Raw genomic sequence first — 12758 nt, 5'->3', positions numbered from 1 at the left:
TAAAATTTTTATTTATTATTTTTATTTTTATGTGTATGCATGTATTGCCTGCATGTAGGTAAGTGCATCTATGCCGTGCAATGCCCGCAGATGTCAGAAGAGGCTGTTGGATCCCCTGGGACTGGAGTTACAGACTGTTGATAGTTGCCATGTGGGTGCTGGGATTTGAATGAAATGTGTTTGCCTGTATGTACCTAAGTATATCACATGCATGTCTATTGTCCAAGGACCAGAAGAAGGTGTTGGAACCCCTGGAACTGGAATTATAGATGGTTGTGAGCTGCCATATGGGTCCTGGGAACCAAACCAGCCAGTGCCCTTAACTGCTGAGCCACCTCTCCAATCCCGGCCTCCTGTGCTGTTTTCAATGGCATCCTTAGGTTAGTCTGTTGTGCCCCAAGTCTCTGCAGTGCACTCACCCCTCTGCATCTCTTGGGTTCTGGGCCACTCTCACACCTTCTCCAGAGTGGTACTCCTGTGAATAACTGAATGTGCCTATATTGCCACAAGTCTAATTTTTAGATTACTTTTCTGTAGTTAAGCCCAATCCTGTTATGGATGAAATTGGAGCACGGGGAGAAAGAACTCTCTTAAGAACTCTCTTAAGGGCCCAGTTTCATAGACTCAATAGTCTATAACAGTATCTTCTATCAAGGAATTTCCTGACAATAAGCAAAGCTGCAGGCTGGGGTGGGAGTGCGGAGAAACCAAGCTCTGCTTTGTATCACAGAACAGTGGAGGGACAAAGACTTTTCAGGGAGCAAATCTCTCCATGCTATAAAACATACAAGAATATAATTTCTGATTTCACCAACAGCATTGAGTATTGTGACTTCATTCTTTGAGGGAAGGAAAACATTTATTAGTATTTAATTAATATATTTTTATTTATTTATTTATTTGAGAGGGTTGTGACCAGTCTTAATATGGATCCCACCATACCTAATTAACATTTAATACCAGAGGACTCAAAAAATTTAAATATGTTACTCAACCATTTGATTTTTCTCTTCTGTGAATTATCTATTTAAGCAGTTTGCTTATTTTTCTATAGATCTCTGTATACTTTCCTTATAAATTTGAGTTCTCTGGATATCAAGAATATCAATCTTTAGTAAGTTGTAATTGAGATGAACATTTTCCTCAGTTTTTCTTTACTTTCTGTTGATGATCTTTCCGATATACAGAAGTTTCAAGCCATATGCAGTCAAATTATCTGTGTTTTTGTTTTAGTACTCCTTCTACTCCTATTACATCAGAAAGCCCTTTCCTAATACACACTAAATTAATAGTCATTTATTTCCTCTTCTGGTCTTTTGTATTTACATTTAATGTGTTACTTGCCACTGAGCTCTGGAAGAACTGGGTGGCACTCTTGGTTTAATTGTAAGAGTCTGAGGTCTGGGACCTCAGTCCATACAGAAGCCTCAGACGTGGAGGCAGGGCTGGGAGTAGATCCTGGACAGGAAGCAGAAGAAACAGTTTACCATTCTATAAAACAGATTTTTTTGGTGGAAATAGGGGCTGATTTGGGCAAACATGGCTCTGTTACATATATAAGAATTTTCACAACGTGTAGTTATTTTGGACTTTAAATGACTGCATACAGCTGTCAATCATCCACCTCCGTGCCATTGTGAGCAGATATATAGTTACAACCAGGGACCAGAAATGAAATGCTGGAAAAGGATGCAGCAAGAACACTGAGGATATTCCCTTTTTCCTAGAATGGGGATGGATGAATGCCAAGGGAAAAAAGGGTGAAGTCTCTTTGAGGAGAGATTGGGGCTTCATTGGGAATTCTGGACTACAATGCTTATATACATTTATTGACTGAAGATTCCAAACCAAAGACTAATATTCCTTTTATTTTATAAAAAAACAGAAGTGTTTGCAAACTCTTAAATTTCCTTTCAGTTCTAAATACATTTTTTTTGGTTTCTTGGTGATGGATTGATAACACATTTATTATAATACTGTACCTATACACCAATTTCTATAAATTAGGTAAGACCTGGCCTCTGCAATGCAGCTTGGTAATGGAAGCACATTTATACCTGGGCTGTCTCTGTTAATGACACTTTCAATGCAGTGATAAGAAGCCAGTGACAACTGACATCAATTCTCTCCTCTCAGGTGCCAAAGGGAAGAGATGCACATTACAAGGTCACTGACTGTGCGAGAACAGTTGTCTAGAAATGGCTAGCTATCTATCTACCTTGTTCAAAATTACTCCCACCCCTTCCAAAGCAGAAAAACCCCACAAGAAGAATGCTCCGAGGAGGCATTTAATTAACCCACAACAGACCATTTCCTTGAAAACTTATTTTGCTTCAATCTTTACTGAAAATCTTTGCATTTGATTGTTCCATCAAGTAGGGAGGAGATCTATCTTCAATGACAAACCAAAATCTCGTGGGCATGACAATTTTCTGCATCATAGTAGAGGGGTAAGTGCACACAGGTGCATGCATGTGTGTGTGTATGTATGATGTGTGTATGATTATGTGTGTAAGCATGTATGTATGGATGTAAGCATGTGTGTGAGTGCATGGGTGTATGTGTGTACATGTGAGCATGTGTATGTGTGTACGAATGCATACATGTATGTGAGCATTTTATGTATGCTTGTGTGTGTGTCTAGAGGGTGAGGGATCTTTCTCCATCCTCATTTTTGTGTGAGTGCATGGGTGTATGTGTGTACATGTGAGCATGTGTATGTGTGTATGAATGCATACATGTATGTGAGCATTTTATGTATGCTTGTGTGTGTGTGTCTAGAGGGTGAGGGATCTTTCTCCATCCTCATTTGGTGTTAGGATGTAAACATTGCTGTAGGTTTCACTGGCCAGAGGTGTGGGCCTGATTTGGAAGAGGCCTTGGGGCAACAGGCTGAGGAGTTTAGAGCCACTGAGCAGAGGCAAAATCGCTTGCTTTGGGTCCCAGGTATTCCCTCACCAGGTCATTCTGGCCTTGGTTCTAGGTGAGGTTTCTGGAAGGTCAGCTTATATAAGCTTGACCCTTTGCCTTTGATTCCTTGATCTTTGTGATTCCCTAAGTTTCCTAGGATTCCCTGCTAAGTTCTTTCCTGATAAATCAGACTGATACTAAGGACTGAAACCAGGACAAGAAACTTGGGGGCTGGAGAGATCGTTTAGCAATTAAGAGCACTGCTCTTACGGAAGACCTGGATTCAATTCCCAGTTGGCGGTTAACTATACCTTTGCCTTTGATTCCTTGATCTTTGTGATTCCCTAAAGTTTCCTAGGATCCCCTGCTAAGTTCTTTCCTGATAAATCGACTGATACTAAGGACTGAAACCAGGACAAGAAACTTGGGGGCTGGAGAGATCGTTTAGCAATTAAGAGCACTGCTCTTACGGAAGACCTGGATTCGATTCCCAGTTGGCGGTTAACTACTGTCTGTAACTCCAGTTCCAGGGGATCTGATGCTCTCTTCTGATTTCCAGGGGCATTGCACAACATGGGTGCACTTACATACATGCAGGTAATACACTCATACATATAGAATAAAAATAAATAAAACATTAGAAAAAAGCAGAAACATGAAATTGCCTTGGATGCTTCATCTTGCTTAAGAGTCATTATTCTGATATGAATTTTCATAACACAAAAATGTTATTAGCTGATACTTAGTGAACTATCCCGCATACATTCCTTTTGATGATTATTTTACATGCACTAATTTCACATAATCTCCAAACAACTATTATTGTGCAACTTTAAAGTAGATCAGGGCTTAGGTGATGTCCCTGTCCACTCAGGAGACCTATGGTGACATCAGGACTTGAACCCTTCTTAAGCACCAGGGCACACTGTAGGAAGAGCAGAACACTTGGTTGTTCTTGGATGACCAAATCATAAAATCGGGCATATTCCTTTTAACAGCTACTTCTTTGTGATTGGTCAGTCTCTTTTTTTTTATTTAAAGGTTTATTTTATTTTTAAATTACGTGTCTGTGTGTGTCTGTGTGTTGGTTTGTGTACATCTGTACAAGTGCCCACAGTGGGTGTCGGATCCCTTGGACCTGAAGTTACAGGCAGTTGTGAGCTGCTCAATATGGGTGCTAAGAAACTGAACTCAGGTCCTCTGGAAGAACAGTGAGTACTCTTAACTGCTGAGCCACCTCTTCAGCCCCATCATGTTCTCTTAAGGTACAAAAACACCTCACAGTTATTTAACATGTATAAACTGTCAAATTTCAAATAATGAAGATTTTACCATATGAAACATAACCAAATTTTTCATGAATTATTTAATAACCCAACACAAATTAGCAAATGAAAACATCAACAGTTTTTCTTCAGTAATTAGAATAAAAAATAATCAGAGTCTTTACTCATGTTGCTGACATGACTATGTGCATATCTGTGCAACTTCAGACACGTGATTAAGTTTGGTACACCTGTTTCTACAGCAGAGGCTCATCATTTATGTTATCTATTTTATGAGAAAAATTATAAGAGGTTTATGTAAGGACCAGCATGAAAATGTATGTAATGGTACTTTATAAAATGCGAATGAGTGCAGGTATTATTATTATTATTTTGTTTTTGTTTTGTTGTTTTGGTTTGCTTTGAGACAGTCTCATGTAGCTCAGAGTGGTCTCAAACTTGCTATACAGCAGAGGCTAGCTTTGAACTCCTGATTCTCCTGCCTTCATGTCCCAAATTCTAGGATTATAGATATGTGCCACCATGCCTAAGAAGATATTAATGGTATTGAGCTTTATAGCTTTCAGAGTGCTTTTGCTTATCCTAATCTATTTAAATCACACAAAAACCTGATATATAAGACATAGTAAATATCTTCCTCTTATTTGAGGAAACCGAAGAGAGGACTTATGACTTGTCCTAGGTAAGAGCCAGTAAGAGGAAAAACTTGCAACTGTATCCCGACTCTTCATTCAACCTCTGCATCTGTTCCAATTGTTTTTTAAGTATTCCCTGGATCGAGGTATCACTAGTTCATGTCTATGGATGAAGACCACTCACTTTTTTGACTTCATATTTAATGGCGAGTTTGACACGACTCAGTGATGCTTTGTGCCTGTGTATTTCCAGAGGCTCCATTGACTCCAGATCTCCATTCAGAATGGCTTCCACCTCTTCTGAGTCCCGGCAAAGGTCCAGTACGCCCACTACAAAGTCTTTGCATTGCATGGAGAGCTTCCTGTAGTCATTCTAAAACAAGAAGTTGCATGTTTAATGCCAAGAATTTCTCCAAGTCAATGGCAAGTGTTTGGGGCATGTGGGAGTAGGAAAAGATGTCTCTACCTCTGGGTAGGAAGATGCAGCCCCCATCTAGAGGCAACCAGTCCCTTCTAAGCTCCCTTCTGCAACTTGCCCGGCTGTGTGAGAGCTCTGAAAATTACATGGATGTGGTCTCACTTATATATGGGACCTCAAAAAGGTCAAATGCATAAGAAAAACAAAGAATTGAATTGTTTAGCTAGAGCCCAGGAGGTGAAGAGACATTGGTCAAAGAGGGTAGGCTAATTTGCTTGCTGTAACCATTACACATTGTACACATGCATCAAAACACTGCATGGTGTCCCATAATGTGTTTAATCACTATTTATCAATTACAAGTTTTAGCTGGAGATGGAACTCAGTGGTACAGTGCTTATCTAGAATGCATTTGGCTCTGAGATTTTTGTGGAGGTTATTCTCTTTTGCTATAGGACCTTGCTACACAGTTGAGACTGACCTGGAAGTCATTATGTAAACCCAGCTGGCCTCAAACTTTCAATCTTCCTGCCTTTACCTACTGAGTGCTGGGATCACAGGTGTGTACTATCACATCAGTATATGAAAACAAAAATGGTAAATTGCTCCAAAAAGCCAGGCACGATAGCCCCCAAAAGACTGAAGCAGGAAGACTCCTGGGCTTGTGATATGTAGTGAATTTTAGGCCAGCCTGGGCTACTGTGTGAGACTGCCTCAAAAGAAAAAACAAAAAGATTAGTTTCAATAGATGTGGTATGCAGTTAAGTCACAGGTTTGTATTGAGACAATGGCTAAGTGCCAATGCTGAAGACCATAGGGTCAAAACATGTTTTGTCTCTTTTATAGTTATTTTTAAACTAAAACAGGGACACCTATATAATGGGAAATTTCTAAAACAGCAGTTTGACCCAGGAGAGTGACTATTTATGAAAATATGTCCGGTTTCTCATCCTGGTCTTACTTGAAACTTCACTTTTTAAAGCATAGACCTTATACCAAGAGTATTAACAGTTTAGCAATGCGCTAGAAATGCAATTTTTAGGCTCTGCCTCAAAGTCCTGAAGTAGAAACTGAGAAAGGACCCAGAAATCTGATTCAAGTCAGTGTCTGATAACAACTGATAAAAACTATAGAGATGAGGACCCACGGGTGTAGACTTTCCCACATGTTTGGTGAAGGGCATATTATCTTTCCTTACAGAAATGGAAGGAGAGAAATGGCTGATTATAAGGAATTGGATTCTCCAGGGTTACAGAACACCAATATCTGAGAAAAAAGTTTCCAGGCCACTGGAGCTAACACCTTGCTAAAAATAATCTGTGAATCTTTAATTTCATTTGCATATTTATTTGGTGTGATGGATGGATGGTTGGTAGCCGTCCCTGTTACCTTCTGAATAGAACTCTATTTTTAGCCTGCTGGTTCCTGTAAGGGGCCAATGATCATCTCCTGGGAATGTACTTTGCTTTTGGAAACCCCAGTTCTACCTTGTAACTTCCACTAAAATTTTAGCTTATGGAGAGAGTTAAGCCAGGCAACCCAGTATAATCCCAGCATTAAGGAGGCTGATGCAAGAGGATGAGAATTTTGAGGTCAAACTAGACTACATAGTCAGACCCTGTATCAAAAAAGCCAAAAAAGAGTTAGGTGTGGTGGTGCATGATTTGGCATATTTGAAGAAAACTGAATTTTTCATTTTACTTCTTTCTTTTTAAATTTCTTTCTTTCTTCCTGTCTCTCTCCCTTTCTTTCCTTCTTTCTTTCTTTCTTTCTTTCTTTCTTTCTTTCTTTCTTTCTTTCTTTCTTTCCTTTCTCTCTCTCTCGAGACAGGGTCTCCCTGTAGCTCCAGCTGTCCTGGAACTCACTATGTAGACCAGGCTGGCTTTGAACTCACAGAGATCTGTCTGCCTCTGCCTTCCAAGTGTTGGGATTTAAAGGCATATGCCACCATGCCCAGTGAATTATTCATTTTAATGTGTTCTCAGACACTGTATCTACAAAACCAAGTGACAGATCAAACAGCAGGGCATGGTGGCACACGCTTTTAATCCTAGCACTTGGGAGACAGAGGCAGGCTGATCTCTGTGAGTTCAAGGCCAGACTGGTCTACTTAGTGAGTTCCAGGCCAGGTGTCTCAAAAAGACCAAAAAAAAAAAATCATACTTTTAAAGAAGACAGGGGAGCTAGAGGGATGGCTCCAGGATTAAGAGCACTTACTTGATGCTCTTCCAGAGGACTCAGGTTTGGTTACCAATACCCACATTGGGCTGTTCACAGTCACCTGTATCTCCAGCTCCAGGGGATCTGACACCTTCTTTTGGCCTCTGAGGGCACTTGCACTCATGTGTACACACACATATATAAAAATAATTTTTTAAAAAATTTATTTTATGTGTATGAGTGTTTTGCTGAATACATGTAAGCATGTCCATATCTTGAAATGCCCGTGGAGGTCAAAAGAAGGCAATGGATTTCCTGGAACTGGAGTTAAGGGCAGGTGTACCATCTGGGCATAGGCAACCAAACACAGGTCCTCTGCAACAGCAGTCAATGCTCTTAACCACTGAGCCATCTCTTCAGCCCCACAAATAAAATAAATCTAAAAATAGGACAGGAAAAATTAAAACTTTCTTCCCTTAAATAATTAATTGACTTGGTGGGCAAAACCACACCACCAACTAAAATAAACAACAAGAAGAGGGAGAGACCGTTTAAAGGCTATGCAGACTAGGATAGTTTCCACTTCAGATAGCAGAAATTTGGATAAAGAACAGTTACAGTTAATCCTTTTCCCTCATAAGGGAACAGATAAAGTGAATAAAACATCAGTCTCCATTCAAGTTGGTACTATGCAACTGATAAAATTAATCAACTGTTCAGTCTCTGGCTTCTATGCAGTGTGTCAATTAAACATCTGTTTGCCTTCCACTCTTAAAAGACTAATGAAATATTTTATTATAGCATATAGAAGTATTAAATCCATGCTGTTTCCATATAAAGTTCCCTTCTAACAGAGGTTTAGATGAAATCTCATCTTCAGTTCAGGGTATTCTGTAAGATTTGGTATAGTATAGGTTGGTCATTTATCCATTGATCAGAGGTCAAAGAGACTCTTCATGATTTGAAGAAAACTTCAGCAGTAATTCCTAAATAGTGCCTCATTAACTTTTTTTGTTTGTTTTCAGTCTTTCTGAGACAAGGTCTCCCTGTAGCCCCTGTAGCCAGTTGGCCTGGAACTCACTGTGTAGACCAGGCTGGCCTGGATCTTAGAGAGATCCACCTGCCTTTGCCTCCCAAGTGCTTGGATTAAAGGCGTGTGCCACCTCATCCAGCAATGCCTCTTAAGTTTAAAATTATAATCTGGAAGTTGTCCAGCTTTAAAGAGCTCTGTAGGATTCTTCACATGAACTGAAAGGGCAGTTTAAGAAACAAATGTTTTCTGCTGGAAGATGTCTGTTGCTCAAGTGCAGGAAATAATTGGAGCAGGAGCAGAAGATAATGGTGATTAAAAAAATTTTTTTTGAAACAAGATCTCCCTACGTCGCCCAGGATGGCCTTAGCTCTGGGCTCAGTTGATTCTTCTGTTTCAGTCTCCTCAGTAGCTTAGATTATAGTATGTGCCACCTCATTGGTCAATGATGATTTCCTTGCTTGCAGTTACAGGTTACTAGACTTTAGACCTATGTAGAGTGCCCAGGGTAACGTGGAAGGCCCTGGCCAAAGACAGCCTTCCCTCTGTTGCTAAAGTCTGAGTGATGGCCAGTCCGCCTTGGACTACTGCCCTGCCTCACGTGGCTTCACAACTCAGATCAAATCAACTATGTGCTCTCAATTTAGTTTTGTGGAGTGGTCTTCATGGTACCACTTTTCTAGCACCATGGCCCTCCACAGAGCTAGTAGGTAACCACAGCAGGAACTCAAAACTTGGAGGACCTGCTCAGGGGAACAATAAAGCCCAGTTTCATTACAACCTCTCCATATTCCTTGTAATGCATATGGATTAATTTCCATTTTGATCCTTTTAACCGTGTTATACAATGCCTGCAGAGTTCAGAAGAGTGCGTCAGAAGAGGGCATCGGATCCCCTGGAACTGGAGTTACAGACAATTGTTAGCTACCATGTGGGTGCTGAGAATCGAACCCAGGTCCTCTGCAAGAGCAGACAGTGCCCCTAATTGCTGAGCTATCTCGCCAGCCCCCACTTACCTTTTTTTAATTCCTAAGAGAGAAACTGAAGTTTAATGCTAAGTAAGCATGGAATTTTAAGGCCTCTTCTCTAACAGCAGAAGAAGCTAGATGGTATAGGGTGAACATGAATCTGAAGCCCAGACTTGCTGGGCTCAAGCACAGCTTCTCTGCCTTACAGCTTCTCTGTCTCACTAGCTGTGTAATCTTTTGGAATTTCCTCCACCTCTCTCATGAGAATAATCCTACATAGGAACTCTGAGGACTGAATGCTGAGAGCATGCTTCTTATGTATTAGGAAGCACAGATGCACTTCAGTGCCATCAGGCATGTCATTTTGGATACAAAACCTGGAAATGGGGCTCAAGATGCTCAGATATAGCTTAGTCAGGTGGACCTTGGCCTCCGCTTTCCACTTGTGTTACTAGACAGTTTCTAGGGTCCCTTCCTGCTGTAAAGTTCTGTCTGACTTTGGATCATGTCTTTTCTTTTTCCTTATAGCTCTGTGTGACAGGAATTGATACTGCTTTTGTTTGAGAGGAAAACTGAGGCAAAGGGAAGGCGGGCAGCTTTTTCTGTTTAGTTTTTCTACCAAAAAAAAAGTGTATCACCAACCTAGTTAGACCTGGGAAATTTCAATTCACATCCTCATGGTTTAATAAATGACTGGGTTCTTTCTGTTGATGAGTGAATTAGACCTGAATCTCCGTTTCTTAGAATAGCCACACACAGCATTTTCATATCCAAACTGTTTACTTAATAACCTCTCACTGGCTGTCCTCCATTAATGATTTCACCTAACTCTTTGTCCTCGAATGCTCAGTCTCTTGGCACAACAACCTTCACATGTTCTCTGTATTTCCCAAGGGACTGTGGGAAGTATGCAGAGAGTGAGAAACTGCTCAGGTCAGAGGATGAGAAAGTGGGCATTACAGGCTTTTGATAAGATACACAAGGAATAGGAAAATACCCTGGCTGCTTTACCAGGGAGCAGAACATTATCTATTTTTTTCATTTCAAGGCCAGTACTTTGAGCAGAAAGTCCCTCTGGAAAAGTATAGAGCACACTATGGAACAGGGCAAATTAGGTTACCTCCTTTCCTCAGAAATGAACTCTTTTCACACTGTCCTATCAGGGAACAGGTAGCTTTGTCTATCTAAAGCCCTGACAGATGGGCAGGAGTGTGGGATAAGAGGGCAAAGGGAAGACAGGATGAGAAAGAATCAAACCAAAAAGAAAGACTCAAAAGCAGGGTCGGAAGGATGGTTCAGTAGTTGAGGGTGCTTGTCTCCAGGCCTGGCAACCTGAGCTTGATCCTTGGGGCCCACATGGTGAAAGGGGAAAATTGGCTCACCCAGGCAGTTCTTTAACCTCCATAAACACTGTGGCATACATGTGTGTGTGTGCCCATAAAATGGTAAGTAAATACATGTAAAAAATTTTTTTAAAAAAAAAAGATCAACAAGAATAGGGAAGAAAATGCCTGGCAGTATGCAGAGGCTGTCATCTCCGGAGACTGCCTTCTGAGGAGCTACTTGAATCTGGCTCAGAGAAGGTTCTGGGACACATGGGCTCGCCTTCTAAGCCTGCAAATGGAACTGAGACACAGACAATTTTTGTATAACCTCAGATATCTGACAGCCAGTGTCTGACCTTAGGAACTCAGAGCTGTCTTCTCCCCTTTTATTTATGCTATTTTTCTACCTTTGAAAGGGCCTCAGAGGTGACTCTTCAAGTTGGAGTAAAGGATTTTCTAATCTAAGCATTACTCATATGGATTTGGTGGGCTTCAGGGGAAAACTATGAATAACAAATTCTTTTCTACCTCTTACTGAGATGACTTCTCAGAATAGAATTGCAAACATTACCATCTTTAGTAAATAATTAAAACATAATCTTAGAAAATAATCCCTTTCATAGAATTTCTTTTTCAGACTTTCAATATGTATTCAATAAAGTACATAAAACTAAGCTTATGTTACCTTTGAAGTGTCAAACAAATTTAGAATTGTTTTTATTGCTGTCTCAAAAGAAAAGAAGTGACATTTAGCAGTATTTTTCCCAGGTTCTTTCCTACTTTCTCTGATTACTTTTGAAGTCTTTTAACTTGTTCTGATTTCTGTCTTTAAAAAAATTTCAAGGCTGATGTCATAGTGCATGCCTGTAATCCCAGCATTAGGAGGATCAGAAGTTCAGGGCCATCTTCGGCTACATAGCTAGTTCAAGGTTGGCCTGGGCCGTAGGACACCCAGTCTCAAAAACTCAAAATACAAAGCAAACAAATTTCCTCTTGAGTGTTCAAGGAAATAACTCTTTTCAAATACCATGTAATAAATAACCTCATGAGAAGCAACAATAGTGAGGCTTATTCTTTTCTTTGATTTTCCCACATTTCTCCCAATTTTTTAATAGTTTATTATTTTTATTTTATGTTTATGAATGTATTGCCTGCATGTATGTAAAAGCACCCATGTTATGCAGTGCCCACAAAGGTCAGAAGAGGGTGTCAGGTATCCTAGAACTGGAGTTACAGACAGTTGTTAGCCACCATATTGGTGCTGGGAACCAAACCTGGGTCCTTTGCAAGAGCAGTTAGTGCTCTTAATCACTAAGCCATCTCTCTAGTTCCTCCCCCATTTTTTATAAATGTGTAGTTTTGTATCAGGAAAAAATGGAATAGATTAACAAGATTATTACATGAAGCCAGAGCTCCACCAGACACAGTGAAATTTGATAAACACCTTGGGAATTTGCTGTGGATGGGAAGGGGAAAATTACTTTGTGTTGTTCCCTTGCAATCTTAAAGGAAAGTAGATTCTCCTTAGCCTGAATTATGCTGCTAGTAGCACTTGAAAAAAAATCCCACTTAACTATGAAAAACTATAGTCAGTCATAAGAGACAGAATAGTCACTCTTTTGGATACCACAACTAGAGTCTAAAAAGGTGAACTCAGGAACCAGACAACAACCAAAGAAACTAGTGCCTGCAACCATCTCCTTAAGTGGAAAATGAAAGAGCAGAGCTTGCAGAGGAAAGCTGGTGGAGTTTCAGCACAATGAGAAAAGACCCCTTTCCCTTATATTTGAAAGTCAGACCTTGGGGCTGGAGAGATGGCTCACTGGTTGAGAGTACTAACTGCTCTTGCAGATGACCCGGGTTCAATTCTCAGCACCCACATGGTGGCTAACTACCATTCTTAAGTCCCATTCCAGGGGATCCAACATTTTATTCTGACCTCCTTGGGTATAACATGGGTACACTTACATAAATGCAAGCAATACACTCATACACATAAAATAAAAATAATAAATAAAATATTTTT

General features: G+C 40.2%; 1 protein-coding gene across 4 annotated transcripts in view; it reads right to left on the bottom strand.

Annotated features, from left to right (window-relative positions):
- The window catches only part of Trpc3 (transient receptor potential cation channel subfamily C member 3), a 78064-nt gene that overhangs the window by 43679 nt on the left and 21627 nt on the right, over nt 1-12758 (bottom strand). For all 4 annotated transcript variants that reach the window (XM_008849237.3, XM_029554149.1, XM_029554150.1 and 1 more), the window contains one exon: nt 5016-5204. In XM_008849237.3, coding sequence (XP_008847459.1) covers nt 5016-5204 — 189 coding nt within the window. The remainder of the gene's footprint in view (nt 1-5015; nt 5205-12758) is intronic.

This window comes from Nannospalax galili, unplaced genomic scaffold (assembly GCF_000622305.1).
Source record: "Nannospalax galili isolate Female #2095 unplaced genomic scaffold, S.galili_v1.0 scaffold64, whole genome shotgun sequence".
Taxonomy (NCBI): Eukaryota; Metazoa; Chordata; class Mammalia; order Rodentia; family Spalacidae; genus Nannospalax; species Nannospalax galili.
The sequence above is the reverse complement of the archived record's forward strand: the minus strand, read 5'-3'. Positions and strand labels throughout refer to the sequence as shown.